At 34.8% G+C, this 18,507-nt stretch overlaps 2 protein-coding genes across 4 annotated transcripts in view; both read right to left on the reverse strand.

The window, feature by feature from the left end:
* Nucleotides 1-18,507, reverse strand: part of RABGAP1L (RAB GTPase activating protein 1 like) — a 572,843-nt gene that overhangs the window by 388,062 nt on the left and 166,274 nt on the right. The gene's annotated exons all lie outside the window — the stretch shown is intronic.
* GPR52 (G protein-coupled receptor 52) lies at nucleotides 1,288-4,325 on the reverse strand. 2 transcript variants are annotated; one of them, XM_037506432.2, is made up of 2 exons: nucleotides 4,306-4,325; nucleotides 1,288-3,091 (listed from the first exon to the last, which is right to left on the reverse strand). In XM_037506432.2, the coding sequence occupies exon 2, from the start codon at nucleotides 2,873-2,875 to the stop codon at nucleotides 1,790-1,792; it is 1,086 nt and encodes a 361-aa protein (XP_037362329.1). In that variant the 5' UTR covers nucleotides 2,876-3,091; nucleotides 4,306-4,325; the 3' UTR covers nucleotides 1,288-1,789. The 2 variants fall into 2 exon arrangements, with proteins under 2 accessions (XP_037362329.1, XP_054549436.1); XM_054693461.1 differs by having other exon boundaries at nucleotides 1,288-3,307; nucleotides 4,306-4,319.

The following is an 18,507-nucleotide window of genomic DNA, read 5'->3' on the forward strand; positions in this document are numbered from 1 at the left end:
TTAAAAACATACAAGGGTTTAGAACAACTTCAATAAAATGGTAACTAACATTTCTAACAAAGGACCTCTGAAGTCAAACCACCAGTGTGCAAACATGGTTGGCTTCCAATTTGAAGAGTCATAGGCACATTTCATTAAATGCAATTCATAAAACAAAGAAATCAAAAATGCTGAGAAGTAAAATAGTAGTTTTGATATAAATTTTAAAATCTGTCAGGCAGGAAATTTATAGTAAAAAAGTAAGATTTAGATGTTTCACCGTTCACATCTGCTTTACTACTAATTCCCAAAATGCCATTTTACTACATCTAAACCCCTGACAATTGAACAATTTCATGTAGCACGCTAAAAAATAAATTAATATAATCCCTAAATATGAAAACAGATCATTACAAAAGAAAATACTGACAGTTATCACCTGTACTTAATAATTAAGTCTACTGTACTCTCAGCAGCACTAAGGATGCAGCTTGGTCTAATATAAATATCTAAATAACAACTACACAAAAGTATTTTTCTCTTAAAAGAAGTTTTTATATATTTTTTCCAATGTTGATAACTTAAGCAACATTGATCTATATAAGGTGCTAGGAAAACATTAGGCACAGATCACATAATTTACATTTTCGTTGTAAAAAATATAATATATGCAAATGTATATCACACAAATGATTAGTGGACGTAACAGTAAGTTTTGAGGACCTAACACAAAATGGTTAATATTTTACTTATATTAAAAAAAAAAAAAGACACACCAAGTAGCTTTAAGAGCAATAATACCTCACTACTGGTAAGTACCCTGCAACCGCATTAAATTATTTGTGGAGTTCTTAAAGAGAAACAACACTATTTTGCTACTATAAGAAAACAAAACAAAAACCTATTTTGGGCACATGATCTAAGTTAAATGGAATCAGATAAAAATGTTTCCAAAAGACATTAAAAACAGTTAACACAATTCCTGAAACAGGCTATGGATTATCTTGTTGGAAGGACTAAATTATTTAATATTATGCTTGCTCTATGCAGTAGATTCTTTAATTAGCTAAGACACTTCTGGATTAAGGTACCAAAGAAAAGCAATCAAGAAAAATGAAGAGGGTGGGGGGAAAAGGCTGTTAGAAGGGGAAGCATAATCATTTTATCCAAAACAAACAAAAATATTATTTCTTTTTATTCATAGCAGAAAATGTATGCTGTGGATATTATAAAAACAAGCAGAAGGGCTGCGTGACAGGCAATCAAATATGAGGTTTACTATGCATCCTCCATGGAAAGATCACTTATAGATTGCATATTAGTGTTTTTAAAAGCACACTTTGATGCAAAAGATTATATTTTACCACATATATGATATGTAGCATTTTTCTATGAAGGGCGATTTATATAAGTAATAACTTCAACACACACAAAGAGAGTAATCCATACAGAGACAAAGAATGACAAAGACAGAAGAGAAAGTTTAGTCAGATAGAGATCAAGAGACACCAAGGGGCTTTACTCATGTCCTGCAGAAGATCTGAGATCCTTATCCTTAGTGCTTAATTTTTCCTATTACTGCACATTTATACTCACACTATAATTATCTCTTGAGATTACTCTCTATGCATCCCTTCCTTTAGTTTTTTTATCCATGAAAAGGGGGAGGGGAAGGAAGAAACCTTTAGTCCCTTCAGCTCATACTCAACTATTCAAGTAAGTATTTCTCCAGAGGCAAAATTTCCAGATGAATCAAGAATATGATCCAAAATCACTGTCTGATTACACTTGATTTGCTGTGCAGTTCTCTTCAAATGGAGCAAGAATTAGCCCGTTTCCTAGGTTTGGGGTCCCGTGCTTCCTGATCTTTCACGCACATACAAGATGTGCACATAGTCTCAGACAGTCTTCGGAGGCCTAGCCGGAAAACACTGTTGGAAAGGCTGTATATCACACAGTTACAAAAACTATTACTTATAGCAAGCCAGGTGGTGAGGAAGGACAGTGTTGGATTGTCCAAGACTCGGGAGCTTTCTAGAAGAAAGTAAATGATATAGGGAAGCCACAGCATGTAAAATACACTGGTTATCCGAAATAAAACCATGGCGTAGCGACGATCAGGGCTGTGTCCAGTCTCTCCAGAGGCATCCACCTCATGGCTAGGGAATCGTGCCCTCCGGTCATTTATTTCTTTGGTATGCTGCCGGCAAATTTTGAAAATGTGGAAGTAAGTGAAGCAGACAATAAAGGCAGCAGGAGCATAAAGTAAACAAACAATAAAGCCAGTAAAATAGGCACTGGTGAGCCAAGAGGTGGCACACCATTCAAAAATGTCACCGTGGTAACCAGGTTTTCCCCAGCCAAAAAAGGAAGGCAAAAAAATTAGGCAGGAGTAGATCCAGATTAAAATAATGCAAATTCTCAGGCGACAAGGGGTGACCAGTTGATTGTAGGAAAGAGGCTTGGTTATTGCAAGATAGCGATCCACACTTATGCAAGCAAGACATGCCATAGAAACACTTTTTAGAACTGAGATGATATATCCAAAAACCTGGCAAGTCAACGACTCGTGGATACCTGTAGAGTAGTGGAGAAGTGACAGAGTTGGAACCAAGCAGCTAACTCCAACGAAAAGATCAGCATATGCCATTGTCTGAATAAAATAGCTGGTAGTATAATGGTGTAAGAGTGGAGCACAATGAAAGACAAAGATGACTGTTAAATTCCCAGCAATGATAAGAAAGGTCAGCAAGACAATAACAACTGTCTCAAAAATGCAGACATCCACTGCACTGTAGTGGCCAAATCCAAGTGGGCAGGCGTGATGCTCAGATATATTCACAATGCCACTGCTCATGTTCAGCATCCTCCATTCAGTCCACCTGGATTCATTCATGGCTTGGATTTAAGAGAACCTGCAGCCTTGGCTACAGCAAGCAGGTGTCCTGCCCAGCATCTGTTGTACTCTGCATTTGAGTGTCTCAGAATCAGCTTCAGGAGACAGTGGCAATGCTTCTGTCACTGCTGAGCATCCCAGAGAGTATTCAAGTTTCTTCATCAGCCTCAATGCAGGAGTGACACTCAGCTTTGTGGGGAAAGGGAGGGGGATAAGCTAGAAAGGAGGTGAAAAAAGGTCACTGATTATCTTCCTCCAGTGTTCTCAGACAACTTTTTTGCAGACACAAGGCACTTACACAGAAAATGGATTTCTTATTACCTTGTACTATGAAAATTTAAATCTGTAAAAAGAAAAAAAATCAATTGCCAAGGGAAAAAAAGCTTCTGTGGGCTGGTTGTTCTCCTCAGAAGGTAGTTTCTTAGGGATCAACTAGAAAGAATGAGAAAAGAAAGACTTAAATTGTCTCAGGCTTTTTGTTTCCTCTATCATGAGAAGTGGATTCATATTTTAGAATTTAAATAATTAAGATCTCAGATTTGGCTGGAAAGCTGAGAAAAAGTTCTTTGTGACAAAGAGTGTCTCAGGGCTCAGTTCAGGGTTTGATGTTGGTGAGGCAACTTTATGATTTATTTGTTTAAAACGCTAAGAACTCCCCCCCCTTGATCAAGGCTAATTCCAAAAGACTCATCTTTATTTGGGCACAAAGGAGCAGAACAGAGGTAACAGACTCCAGATTGCCCTAAGTCTCATGAGAAAGAAAGCACATTTCTAGTAGGGAAGATAATACGCAATGGGTTAACATAACAAAATATGACAAATATCTGAAGTTTTAATTCTGCATGCATTTTTAAAAGCATTCAGATGAAATAGCTTAGTCCATTACAATCACTAGTCTTACTACATTATTTAATTTCTACTTCTTTTTCAAAAGGAAAATAAATCTTTTGCCATTAATTTTAGCATCAATAACTGAAAATGACTACCATCACCTGATATGCAACCTTTCTTACACTGGAGCATGATTATAAAATACATAGCTCAAAGTTATTTTTCACCTTTTCAACCACACCTACATCTCACATATACATGTAAATATATATGAAATTCAGACAATAATAGAAACTTTGCTATATACGCTGAGCTTATTTGATTAGAAATGCTACCGTTATTTTTCTTAAGTATTTCCAGTTGGCTTCATATTCTGTTTCTATACCATTTCTATTTTCATTAGATGACTAACACATTAAATCATTATTTCAACTAAATCTTCTGAAAGTGGAAAATTACCTTGTTTGTTATATTAGCAGTTATGTAGCAGGCATATGTTAAAAGAATGCCTCTTCTATTTCTGTATTCTATTTTGAGCAAATGCTCAATGAATATAGGGGCCATTAGGTAGGTTATAATATGGTTTTGTTTTAAAATACCTCTAAAGAATCAAGATGAGTTTAAATCCTACAGTTTGAAATAGTGAAAGGCTTGCAGGATAGAATCCATCCAAAAGGCTTCCAAGGTCATTCTGATAGCAGGTTAACATTTGTCAAAAGTCTTTTGTAAAGTACAGGCATTTCAAAGAGTCCCTTGACAATCTTTGTTGTTATACCTTTTGAAGAAATAACATGCACTAGAAATTTAAAAAAAAAAGAAGAACCACATTTCCTTCAGGAACAATGCAGCAGTTTAATAGAAAGCATTCTTCTGAAAGTTATTTTCTCGTACACCACTAAGTCATTCAGGGAAGTCCTTCTTCTTTTATAATAGCCACAGGATACTCCTCCTTGTACATTTCTAGTTTCACTTATCACAAAATAGTTCTCTTGTTACAGGAATAAGGCAATGCTTCTCACCTACATTCACTTTTATCAGCTGCTAGGCTGGGCTGCTTGATTCAGAAGTCCGATTTACTGTGATGCAGTTACCACGATGCTGTCGGTATATTCTTCACAATCTCTCAGTCTCACTGCCTCCACCTGAGCTTGAGCCCTGCTCCTCCTCCTCATCCTGAGCTGATGCAGAAGAACTCACCATCAGAAAGGTGACTCGGTCCTCCTGCCCCAATCAACAGCACAGCCAATGGCTACTGCAGCTGAAACTGTCACTAGGTAACAGTTGCCAGGCACATGCAGGCTTACAGACTTACTCGGCAAGCTCAGATCAAGATTGACAAAAGAAGACAATGAAACTGACCGATCCTTATAACATATTAATGGCATATATAAACTTCTAGAGGTATTCTCCTTATGACATTTATAAAGATTATTTCTTATGGGCAGAAGGAAAAAAAAAAACCCTGAAATGCACCTTTAAGCCCTGTAAAAAAAAGTACCAAAAGGTACTATGTACTATGACAGTAAAAAGTCAGCAGTAATCTAATGCTCATTGGCAGAAAAACTTATTAATTATTAAAAATCAACTAAGTCTTCATGAACTTAAGTGACAGAGCTACTATTTTCACTCTCAAAAATACAGTCATATTTTGATTAATAGAAGTTGTCATTATTTATCTAACTTCTGCCACACCCACAGTAAACTGCTGAATTTGATATATTTTAACTCTATATACAAAGCTTGGAACTAACATCTCTGTACTAAGATAAATTTGGGGAAATATTTAAGGTCATATATGGTCTCAAAAGAGTCATCATTACAAATAAATAGAATGACTTGTTAGTCTAATTTGTCATTCTTAACACCTTTCCTTCCCTCTAATGACTGCCAGTCAGGAAATACCTAGAGAATTATTCTGGATTTAATAGAAGTGATTTCTAAAGAGCAGAAAGCCCTATTCTTGCTTCCATCTTGAACTGTCTTTCAGCAAAAACATTATTGCTAAATTTTTTTGGGGGGAGGGGTGTTTGATAATATACAAAATGGAAACACATTTCTTATTACCCAAACAATTTATAACGCAAGTTAGAATAACAACTTTAGAAAGAGTACCATATTGAAATTAAAGTATTTAAATTAATACAAAAAGGCCACAAAGTCCCATTTTACTAGGAAGCATTTTGATTTTTAGGGATACCTAAAAGCACGAAAATCAAACAAGATTAGATTTAACTAATATTCTCTTTATAATAATAATAAATATTCAAAATAAAAATTACATTTGATAAATATACATGAATGTAGGCAGGTTCCACATTCCTTGAAGTTTTATTACAAAATCTTTGGAAAATAAAGTAACATCAATAATCAAAGCTACCTCATCACCAAAATCTAAACAAGAAATAATTTTAAAAGTTTAGGCTTTTATACATTTTAAAAACAGTTTTGAATGACTAGCAGCCACATGAAAAAATGTTGACATTTGTTAGAGAAATGCAAATCAAGACCACAATGAAATACCATCTCACACCTATGAGAAGAATCAAAAAGACCAGAAGCAACAAGTGCTGGCGAAAATGTAGAGAAAAAGGAACCCTCCTACACTGGTGGTGGGAATGCAAACTGGTCCAGCCCCTATTGAAAGCAGTATGGAGGTGTCTTAAAACACTAAAAATGGATCTGCCATTCAACTTCATAAAACCACTCCAAGGCATCTACCCCCCAAAATTCAAAAACACTAACTTGAAAAGAAACTTGCAATACCATATTTATTGCAGCATTGTTTACTACAGCTAAATTATGGAAAGAACACTAAATGCACCAGAACAAATGAGTGGATCAAGAAGATGTGGTATATATACACAATGGAATACTATTCCATAATCAAAAAAGATAAGCTCATGGAATTTGTGGCAGCATAGATAGAGCTTGAAGGTATAATGCTAAATAAAATAAGTAGAAGGAGAAAGATAAATATGTGGATTATAAAGTAACTAATAGATAACGACAAGCTTAAAAACTAACCCTTGATAGCAACTACAGAACTGAAGCACTAAGGGGATAGGGAAGTGGGAAGGGTGAGGAAGCATAAGAACAAAGATTTAGGAAGGACAATGGTCTCTACTGGTGGAAGATAGATGAGTGGGGTGGTGGGTGGACTATGGTGGTAATAATACCTGATGGGTCTCTCCTAACATTACCTCATTAAGGAACTAATTAAAAAAATAGTTTTGAATTGCAATATTACTAAAATCAGGGAAATGCAAAAAAAAATCTCATTTAGGGATATTTAAATACTAGACCCCTTTAGTTTGACATATTTTTCCCAAAAAAATGACTGATTATGATTTAAGACTAAAACACTACAATAATCTATAATTGTACCTATTTCCAAAGGCATATAATAACGTGAAATGGAGGGTTTAGAAACAGTACCTTTACCTAAGTTTCCTTCCTTCTTGTTTCAATTTTTAAAAAAGCTTCAGCAGTTCTAACTAGAAATACAAATAATTTTCTTCTTTTTAGGGAATGACTTTTTCTACTAGCCCCATTTCTTCTTCCCATTCTTTTTTTCTGATCTTATTATAATAGCACCTAATTTAAATATAAAGCTTAAAAAACATTAATAGCACATATTTACAAAGCTCATGATATAAAGTATTCTTTGTTTTTATATTAGGCATAATTCTCTTCATTTTAGGGATCATTATGTGTTTTATTATAACCATTCTTATCATAATCATTATTAACCACCTCTCTCTCTCTCCAGTTTATGAATGCTAATCAAGAAATAGCTAAAAGCAATCATTATCTGTGGTTATTTCAGAATTTCTCCTAACAGGTAAAACTATGTAACTTCATGAGATGATACAACACAGATGTTTGAATTATCATTCTTTTGTTATGCATCAGTATTTCATTATTAAACATCTCAAAAATTCAAGTAATTAGGCAAGGACTTAGCAAAGCAAGAGGGACATTAGCTATCAATGACAAGCAGAATAAACAGCAGGCAACGTTTATCAAGGAGAACTACATCTCCAATATATAATAAAAGTAAAAAAACAGAATCACATAAAAGGTTTTTTAAATGTATTTTTCAAAAGGGTACACAATGAGAATTTATCAAATTCTTCAACTACTCCTCCCATGTTTACTTTTCTCTACTTCTACTATCACTACCCTCAGCCACCAGCATTATATCTTGTGTGTAACTACAATACTACAGTGGCTTCCAATCCGGTCTTCCTGAGTTCTCTGGTCTTCAATCCACAAAACAGACAGAATATTCCTTGCAAAATGCAAATCAGATAATGTTTTGTACTTTTGTAATTTACTTTAAAAATGCTCAGTGGTGGGCCTCCCCAGTGGTGCAGCGAGTTGAACGCAGCGCTGTGAAGCTGCCCACAGACTCTGCAGCATGGGTTCGATTCCCGACCGACCAGGGAGATTCCCACATAGTGTGGCAGACCTCTCCTATCGCGCCTGCTGCTCCCCTCAGCAGTGTGTTTCGGTCCGTCTGCCTGTTCTGTTCCCTGCTCTGTCTTTGGTGAGTCCTCTCACCCTCCCACACCTCTGGCCTATACCCCAGCTCTTGTATGAAATAAATAAATATTTTTTTAAAAAAGAGCTCAGTGGTTTTATACTGCCCTCGGATCACGTCCTAAATTCTATAAAATTTGTTCTCCATGTAGCTCTCCAATCACACATCTCTTCTATGTTGTTTAGAATTAGCTACACAGGCTCTAACTCTCTATTCCATCCATTTCCCAACCCACAAATACTTATTATGTTCCTTACTGCCTCAAGATATTTGTACCAGCTACTTACTACGCCATCACACATCTTTTAGTAAATTCAGATTTTAGTTTAGAGTCTTAAGTTCCAGTTCAAATCTGTCCTCAAGGAAACCTTCCCTGAAATTCCAGATCAGATTAGATTCTATACTTATCAGAGTTAATACTTATCTATACCATTCAATTTTGTCTTCCTGACTAGATTTTTAAGTCCCATAAGATGAGTACCTTAAGTTTTGTCCTTCATTATATCTCAAGTGACTGGTTTATAGCGTTGGTCATAAATAGAAAGTTGAACAAATAAGTATTAAGTATAATTTTAACATAAAGTATACAAAAGAAACTTGAAGTCAATTAATAGACCAGAAAACTCTAATAGCCAGTTTTTATGAAGCTCAGAATACGCAAAGTTCCTTGCAATTCCCTGTCTGACATATAAGCTTCACAAAAAGTTAGACAACATATGAACAAATTGCAGAGGTTTGGGTAGGGTGTAAGGAGTTTGGGGGAAATAATTAGCCTCATATATTCCAATTTAGAGTAGTATTATTCCTCTATATCTCTGCCTAAACCAAATTAAATATGAATATTTGACTAGGCTTTTCAAAAATCATATCTAGCAAGAAATAATGATCATTTAGTTCTCATTTTAAGAATGAAAAATGTAAATGCAATATCAATGTGTTTTTTTTGTGTGTGTGTGGGACCCTCGCAGGCGGCCAGGGAACGAACAGGTGCTGCAGAGGCTGTGGGCAGCCTTGCAGCCCAGGGCTCAACCACTGCGCCACCAGGGGAGGCCCAATATCAATGCATTTTAAGTGTAAAGCAACTTGATCTAAGTGCTAGGGAAAAAATTAATGCTCTGAAATGACACACATTACAATCCTCTGTTTTAGTGACCTCCCAAGTACAGAAAGCAAGTTTATATTATTTATTTTATTTTATTAGTCAAGGGACTAAGAATTGAAAACATTTAATAAATGTTAAGTTAGTGACACTACAGAAGAAAATTACCACAACCTAGTAAAGACACTCTATGAAAGACATACAACTAATTTAATATCTAATGGTAAAAAAGTAAATGCATTCTCCTTAAGACTGGGAACAAGTCAAAGATATCTGCTCTTACCACTTCTATGCACATTATACCATAGGTCCCAGCCATTATAACAGGCAATGAAAACAGTTAAATCCCACAAGAAAAGGAAGGCATGATTGTATATATAAGAAATACCAAAAAAAAAAAAAAAACCAAAACACCCAAAACCCATTATAACTAATGAGTAAATTTTGTGAGATTAGGTCAATATACAAAAACCACTGCATTTCTATATACATGCAACAAACCATAATGAATAAAATTTTGAATCAATAAACCATCTGAAACAGTCGCAAAAACCCAGAATTCGAAATTCGGGTTAATTTAACAAATGATTGTAAGGGCATCCCTGGTGGCACAAGGAGGTAAGCACAGCACTGTGAAGCTATCTGCAGCTTCTGCAGCACAAGTTCAATGCTGGGGGGGCAGACCTCTCCTGCCTCGGTCTGCTGCTCCCCTCTGCAACGTATTTCAGTAGATCCACCTGTTCTGCTCCCCACTCTGTCTTTGGTGAAACCTCTCGCCCCCCCTCTGGTGAAACTTCTGGCCTAAACCCCAGCTCCTGTATGCATAAATAAATAAATCTTGGAAAAGGGAAAAAATTTCAAATTGGAAGGAGCAGCACACTCTGATTTCAGGACTTTCGATACAGTCACAGTAATGAAGATTGGAAAAAAGTTAGACAAACAGATCAGTGAAAGGAACAGGAAATCCAAAAAATACACACTTACCAACTGACTTCAACAGACTCTAAAGCAAGTGAAGGAGAAAAGGAAATATTTCCAGTAAATGGCATTTAAAAAATTGTATATTTTAGGCCTTCCTGGTGGCTCAAGGGTTAAGACACAATCTATGAAGCTGTTTGCAGCCACTGCGGCACAAGCTCGATTCCCAGCCAGCCAAGGAGCAACCCACTTGGCACAGCAGACCTCTCCTGATTTGCCCACTGCTCTCCTCAGCAGTGTACTTCGGTTGGTCTACCTGTTCTGTTCCCTCCTCTGTCTCTGATGAATCCTCTCACCACCCCCCACACCTCTGGCCTTTATCCCAGTTCTTGTATGCATAAATAAATAAATCTTTATAAAAAAAATTCTATATCTGGGGGAAATGAATTTAGACCTCTTCCTTATACTATGCACAAAATATATTTGAGATGAATCATAGATTCAAACATAAAAATTCAAACCATAATTATGTAGTTTCTAGAAGAAAACATTCTATCAATAGATAAATATCTTTGACATGAGAGTAAACAAAAATTTCTTCGGATACTAAAACAACAACCATTAAAGGAAAATTTAATAAATCATATTTGAAAGTCAAAATTCTGTTTTCCAAAAAATATTAAGAAAATTAGTAACAAGTCAAAAGACTCAGAGAAAGTAATTAACAAAACATATCTCTAACAACGGACCTGTATCCATTATGTATAACTGTTCCCTATAATTTATTAATAAAAATAAAAGTTGCCCAATTTTTTAAAATAGGAAAATACTGAACTAGATAGTTCATAAAGGAAGATATACAAAGGGACCTCAAGAAAATTTAAAAGTGCTCAGCATCAACAGCCATAAAGAAAAAACAAAGTAAAATCACAGTGAGATATCACTATATGCCCACTAGAAATACTAAATCACTGACAATACTAAGCGTTGGTGAGAATGTAGAACAACTGAAACTCTCACAAATTACTAGTGGTCATATAAAAGGTCCCAATCTCAAAACCTCTAAAACAGTTTGGGAATTTCTTGTGACATTAAAAAAATTTACCCTATGACCCATCAATTTTATCCAACAGAAATGAAAACATAAGCACAAAAAACTTGTATAAAAATGTGCGGGGAGTGAGAGGGGAGTGTATATAGCAGTTCTATTTTTAATAGCCGAAAATTGAAAACAATCCATATATTCATCAATAAGGGAGATAGATGGCCTCCCTGGTTGTACAGGGGTTAAAGTCTCAGCACTGGACTAGGGAGCTAACCCACGTGGCACAGCAGCCTCTCCTGTCTCCCCAGATGCTTCCCTCAGCAGTGTATCTCAGTGGATCTGCCCGTTCTGCTCCTCAGTCTGTCTCTGGTGAATCCTCTCACCCCCCCCCCCATACCTCTGGCCCACACCCCAGTTCTTGTATGCATGAATAAATCTTAAAAAAAAAATAAGGGAGATGGAGAGACAAATTGTGTTATGGCCATACGATGAAGTTCTGGAACACGGAAAACTAAATTTTTAATAAGAAATCTGAACATAGTTGCCTCAGGTTGGCTCTATAGGTAGTATGTGAATGTGTTTTAACTAAGAGGTGTTAAAGAAACTTTCAGCGGTGATGAAAATGTTCCTTTTCTTGTTAGTTGTGAGTTACACTAATGTATACATATCAAAGGAAACATTTAAAATCTGTGCATTTGGCCTATATATAAGGTATAGCTAAAGAGAATGACAAAGCTATGATTACTTTTTCATGTTTCAAGTGCTCCATTTCTATGTAAAACCACCAGAGCAGAGCTCTGAATTAATTGAGTGAATTTAAGTAACTGTCAGAAAATCATATATACTGATATTTAAAAAGAAAAATACCAGAATTCTAGGAAGCAATGTCCCATCAAGGATGAAAGCTACTGAAATGTCCAAAATGACAAACACTGGTGGAAAGTATAAAGTACATCTAGCCTATGCCCATTTTCACACTCTCTCAGTATACCTGACTCATGGCTCAGTGTTTGTTCTTACAGACACAACAGCCCAGATGCAAGTGAGACACTGAGTGAGAAAAGACTTCTTATTAAATGCCAGTTATATAACACTCTAAGACTGCCCTAGCTAGCTGGGATCTAAGACAAAACTGGCCAAGAAAGAAAAAACTTTGAGAGACTCCATTATCTCCAATTAATCATACAGGAAAATGGAGAAAGAAAATCTGTATGTTTAACTCTTAGTGGGAAAAACCCTTAAACCAAAAATATTTCATTAAATATAAATTAATTGGTCAGAAAGAGTACACAAAGCAATAAAACAAAACCATGCACAATGTGGTCTTTCAATTTTCTCCAACTCATGTTAATGCCTTTAATAATCATTTATTAAGTTTGAAGACTAGGAGAGACTATGACTTAAAAAAGACTAAGATAGATTTCAGAATGAGACACATATGGTTTGTCACACTAGCTGAAGTACATGCCATTAACTTTGATGTCTAGGATATGTCATTCTCTCCATGCATCTCAGTATCCATCTGAAGGCGATAATATCAACCTTGTAAGGTTGATTGTGAAAATGAGAAATTAAAGGAAACCATGAGATGCAAATAGCAGATGTTCACTGAAAGTTCACTGACAGTAATGTAAGCATATTCTTTACTATCAATAAGCTTTTTGTTTAATCATTTCTCCTTAAGAAACTACTCCACAAGTAACCCATTGTAAACTAGGAAAATAATAATACTTTCAAGTTTTCTATTGAGTTGCACTTCCCTTAACATTCCATTTTAAAAAGTACATTCTTAGATACTTTGTTTGAAGCTAACAAAGCATTTTATAAAATTTCAGAGATTAGCAAACAGAAATATAAAAAAATACCAAACCTTAGTCCATAAAAACCTTAGTCCATAGATTTTGCATTTCCAGGCAACTGATGGCTTCTCTTGCTAAATTTAAAGCTTTTGCCTTATTCTATGAAATTCTACATTTAAATCTTTCTAAGATACATTATCTACTCCCCTGCCTTCTTAAACTGAGGATTCTGAACATATCAGAGTTTGCTTGGTAGGCTGAGATCATCACTGTAAACATCAATTAGAACAATATCTTATGATACAATCAAACTTTTGTAGCTACTGGATTCAATCCACATATACATGGATGCATACACTGAGAGAGCTTTGTTTAATTTCAAAAATAACCACATAGCTAGAAAAGAATAGATAGCTCCCTCATTTTTTTTCTGTCTCGATCTCTATGAGAAATCGAGCAATACCCTCTTCCTCTTCTAATTTGCTATCTTTAATCGAGAAGCTTAAACATCAGAAACTAAGTTTATAAAATTTTTCTCACAGAGTAAACAGAGGTACCACTCTATAAGTAAAGCACTATAGTTCAGGCCTGAAATGTCAGTAAATTTTGGGTGAGGTAGTAGTAACTGCTTTAGTGTGGCAATAAATATGATAAATACACAAATACACTTAAAAATAACACAAGAAGAGGAAATTCCAAGTTTTCTTAAATCTTCCATGTAACAGCTACACATCAGTCATGTGGAGCTCTTTTGTGGAATAACAAATATGTAAGTTAAATTGTTTAATGAGATTTTCATATCAATGAAACGCCATCAAATATTAACATTATCACACAGAAAGGATTCGATATAACCACCTCCCCCTTTATTTTTTGTACAATATGACTATAAACAGAAAAGTTGAACCTAAGATATCTCTAACAAAAGTTTATTAAAATTATATGAAAATAGAATAGCAAAATTATATTCAACATAATGAGTTCACATTATCGGAGAAAAATGTTGATTCAAATTCCTTTTAATTGAAAGAGATTTTTCCCTTATAAAAGAAAATTGCTATTTTTTTAAGTTATCTTATTGTTATGGCAACTGAAGCGCTAAAAATAATAAAGAAATATCAAAGTTGTTATAGCAACTGGAATTTTAAAAAGTCATGAAGTGTAAAATAATCAAACCTTTACTTGGCTTGTAATGTAACATCTATGACTCAGTTTTCAAAAGAAAACTTTAAATACTCATGTTCCTCTCTTTGTTACAAGTTGTTTCTGGAGTCCAAATTTAAAAAAAAAAAAAAAAAACTTCAAACATAAAAATCTAAAACTTCAGCAAAAAGAATTAAAGTGTATTTCATATTCCCTATCTCCTTCATAATTTTACACATATCCAACAATGTGACCTTAAAAATCATACAAGGTAACAAACTTCATGAATAACAAGAAATGGTTAGTCAATAAATGCACACTGAATCAACAACTATTGATAATTTGTATAAAACTTCATTTTCTGCTCTTCTAACTTCCTTCTTACTGCCAACTTTCACTGCTTTGTTCTAAAATACTGGGAGGGTAGAAAAGATCTACTCACTGCCATTGAGGTTTGTCTGAATTCATCCAATTAGTATTAAACTACAATCTTACTGAAGGCTTATTGCTTGCTAGGTATTGTGAGAAGTTCTAAGATCTTTTTTCATAGAGGATACAGTCTAGTAAAAAACAGATTAAAATAGAATGTGGAATGTAAAGTGCAGTGAATGAATAAAAATAGCAGGAGAAAATTCATAAAGGTACTATAAGCAGTGCCATGGATTTTCAAGGATTTAAACCAGGAAGTAATATAAATTATTTGTGCAGATAGCTAGATTAAGAAATTAAATTTTTCAATTTGCATGCTTTGTGTTAGAAAAATCAAGTTAAGCCTTTAGTTTCATTTGTTCCTTCTAATAACTAAAGATCAAGATTCCGGTGACAACAATTTATGGTTATTAAAAGTGCCAACATAACACTTATCTCAACATTGATGGCCTGAGTTGAACTGGCTAGTAAGTGATCCTTATGCATGTCTCCATTTTCTCTTTGGTATTTCCCCCCTAAAACCACTGGCTTATTTTTAAGCTTGCAGTGATTTATCTTTTGGCTAGTAAAGAAGATATGAAAAGTTCAGAATGAGCTTGATGGGAAAGCAAGGCATGATTTTCCTTTGACCCAGAAAGGGAGAACTGTATCACTTGTTATTAGTAAAATCTCCAGTTACACATACTATAAAGCTTGGTAACTAGAGGAAAAAAAGTGCTTTTGAAAATGTAAACTCTTCCCTTGTCTACCCTTACCCAGTGAACAGGACTAGTGATAACCACTACTATTTTGATCCTGAGCCCAATACAATACTATTGCCTTTTATTAAAATGAATAACTGTAGTTGGCCTTTACATTTATAATACATTGCTAGATTTTAAATCCATGCTTAGTAAGATCATGCAACAATATCTTGTTTTTCCTAAATTTTACAAAAGCAAAGCACTCAAAAACACCAAAAAAAGAAATAATTTAACACCATGTAGTTGTATTATGTGATTAGACTGTAGCTGTAAAAGCAAGTTATTCAAAAATAGCTCATTTGATAATAATTAAAAATATAATAATGATATAATTTATATATAGTTATCACTTAAATGATTAATTTTATAGCAGCTATTGGATGGATTTCTACTTGTGTTTGCCATATATATATATACACACATTATATTTATATACACACATATATATTCTATGTATATGCATATATTATACACTTTATAATAGTTCTTTAAATGGAGTCCAATATACTCCTTAGAGTATATTATGAGTGTCCAATGAATATCCTACAATATTTTTTCCCATTTTTACTTTTACAACAATCTAAAAGCCTTTTTAGAAGCAGATTTTGATAAACTGAGAGCTCTCTCATAACATATTTGCTCAAACTTTTGCCATCATATTAGAGCCAAGTAATTCTTAACCTCTTGCAGGTTAAGAAATAGAACATAGGGCCTCCCTGGTGGCACAAGGGGTTAAGATGCAACCTATGAAGCTAGCCTCAGCCACTGAAGCATGAGTTCGATCCCCCGGGCAGGGAGCTACCCACATGGCACAGCAGACCTCTCCTGTCTCACCCACTGCTCCCCTCAGCAGTGTATTTCTGTCAATTTGCCTGTTCTGTTCTCCACTTTGTCTCTGGTGAATCCTCTCACCCACCACACCTCTGGTGTGTACCCCATTTCTTATATGTATTAATAAATAAATCTTTAAAAAAAAGAGAAAGAAATAGAATGTAGAGATTTAATATGTAAATGAAGCACCAACTGAAGGTCACATGACCCAACACCACACCATACCTATTAGATTTAGTATGGTCATGAAATCTAAAAGTATAAAGAGTTTAAATTTAATTTTATATTGGCACATATTTAGCTAACATTGAAGTATTATTTATAGTCAACTCAGCGGGAAAGGGATTTTTGAGGGCTTTTTTCCTGTAAGATGGTTAATCGTATCATTCAAAGCTAAAACACCCATATATAGAGTTGATAGTCAAAAAATACCTTTGAAAACGATGATCTAACAACACAAGGAAAAGGGAAGCAAAGCTAAAGGAAACTGCTTAACTGGGTTGATAAGAAAATAACTTAATTTTTAAGTCCAGAGTGCCCACTAAGTTTGCAGAAAATACGCAATTACAAATTATATGAACAGATGGAAAAAGAATTGTAAGAGAGAATATAATTATCATTAAGATGCTCATTTAAACAGATTTTACTTTAACACGAAAGCAATACTGTATTGATTGTCACACCCTTCTCCACAAACTTTCCCTAGATCCCATTTCTACTCTATACACTGCATTGTGTACCCCTGAACTAGACAGCTGTCTCATTTACCTTTGTATTTAACACATAGACATTTCAACACATGTTTGTTGAGAGGATAATGCTTCAGCTGGCCCAGCACTTTCACTCAAGAGCTCATAAAGTTTTATGAATACACGGTACTGACTTCATAGATATGTTGTATGGCTTACTCAACAAAAAGGAGTGAAGTGAAAACCTCCTAACATTGAGACCAGGCATGTGTCAAGTACGAGATTATTAAGAGTCTCTTCCAAAGGCCAAAAATGATTCATTTAGCAATTTAATTCACCAATCAACAAAGGTTTGAGTATATTTGACCATCTTTTTCACTAAGTTATGCTCTCCTCTGAAAATATATGAAGAGGGCCTCCCTGGTGGTGCAGGTGGTTGAGCACTGCATTGTGAAGCTGTCTGCAGCCTCTACAGCGCAGGTTCAATTCTGGCCGGCCAGGGAGAAACCCACATGGCACAGCAGACCTCTCCTGTCCTGCCCACTGCACCCCTCAGCAGTGTATTTCAGTCAGTCTGCCTGTTCTGTTCCCCGCTATGTCTCTGGGGAATCCTCTCACCCTCCCGCACATCTGGCCTGTACCCAGTTCTTGTATAAATAAATAAATCTTTAAAAAAAAAGAAAGAAAATATATGAAGACATTTTATACATATTAATACTGTTATCCTAGCAATAAGCACAGTAGTTGGCACATAATAGAAAATAATATTTTTTTAAATCAAGCTGACTGATTTGGTTCCTCTTCTTTTGAATATTCACACAAAAGATTATTTTACAAAGTTGGGGCCTAATCTAGAAAAGCAGAATTCTCTTAAAATATAAGAAGTGGCATGGCTTAAACTCATCCAGACTATGAAGCTTTTAGAAAGAAAGCTAAAAATATTACATTTTTCTCATCATCTTTCCGTCATGTCATAAACGAATGAATAAAATGAGAAACAAAATGAATTGACCTACATCTGCCAGTATTTTTTACCAGACAGTTTCAAAGCTAAGTGGCTAACATGATTAGGCACAAGAAACAACTTGAAACATCAAACCTCTCACAGAAACCACTTTTAAGATACAGAAATTGAGAAAGAAAAGAATAAACCTATTATGCTCAAGACATACCTAAATGTGAAACGAACATTGCTAAACTGGCAGAAGCCTCATAAGAAAATATCAAGAATAATTTTGGGTCAGAGAAGAAAATGGATTTAAAAACTGAATTAGAAGGTTAAAGTAGAGATCCGCAATAAGTGGGTAATTTCTGGCTCACTTAGTAACATCATGCCACAATGTTTACAAACTTCTGAGGTGGAGGATAGGGCTTTAAATGAAATGAATGTTCACATACACATAAACACATACACACATGTGCACAAAGGTTAAATGTTCCTGTTAATCTAATATTAACATCTCCATAATGCAACTTTAGTTTAGCAATGCTCTAAATGCTTTCAGTGATGACCAATCAAAGCTTGATAAGCCTGGCTTTGCAACATGAACTCATATTACAAG

The sequence above is a fragment of the Talpa occidentalis genome, unplaced genomic scaffold (genome assembly GCF_014898055.3).
Source record: "Talpa occidentalis isolate TD23 unplaced genomic scaffold, MPIMG_talOcc4v2.1 talOcc4.12, whole genome shotgun sequence".
NCBI classification, from domain to species: domain Eukaryota; kingdom Metazoa; phylum Chordata; class Mammalia; order Eulipotyphla; family Talpidae; genus Talpa; species Talpa occidentalis.

Bases quoted from the DNA above. Each gene is read 5' to 3' on its own strand.
- GPR52 (XM_037506432.2), bottom strand. From the start codon at position 2,875: ATGAATGAATCCAGGTGGACTGAATGGAGGATGCTGAACATGAGCAGT.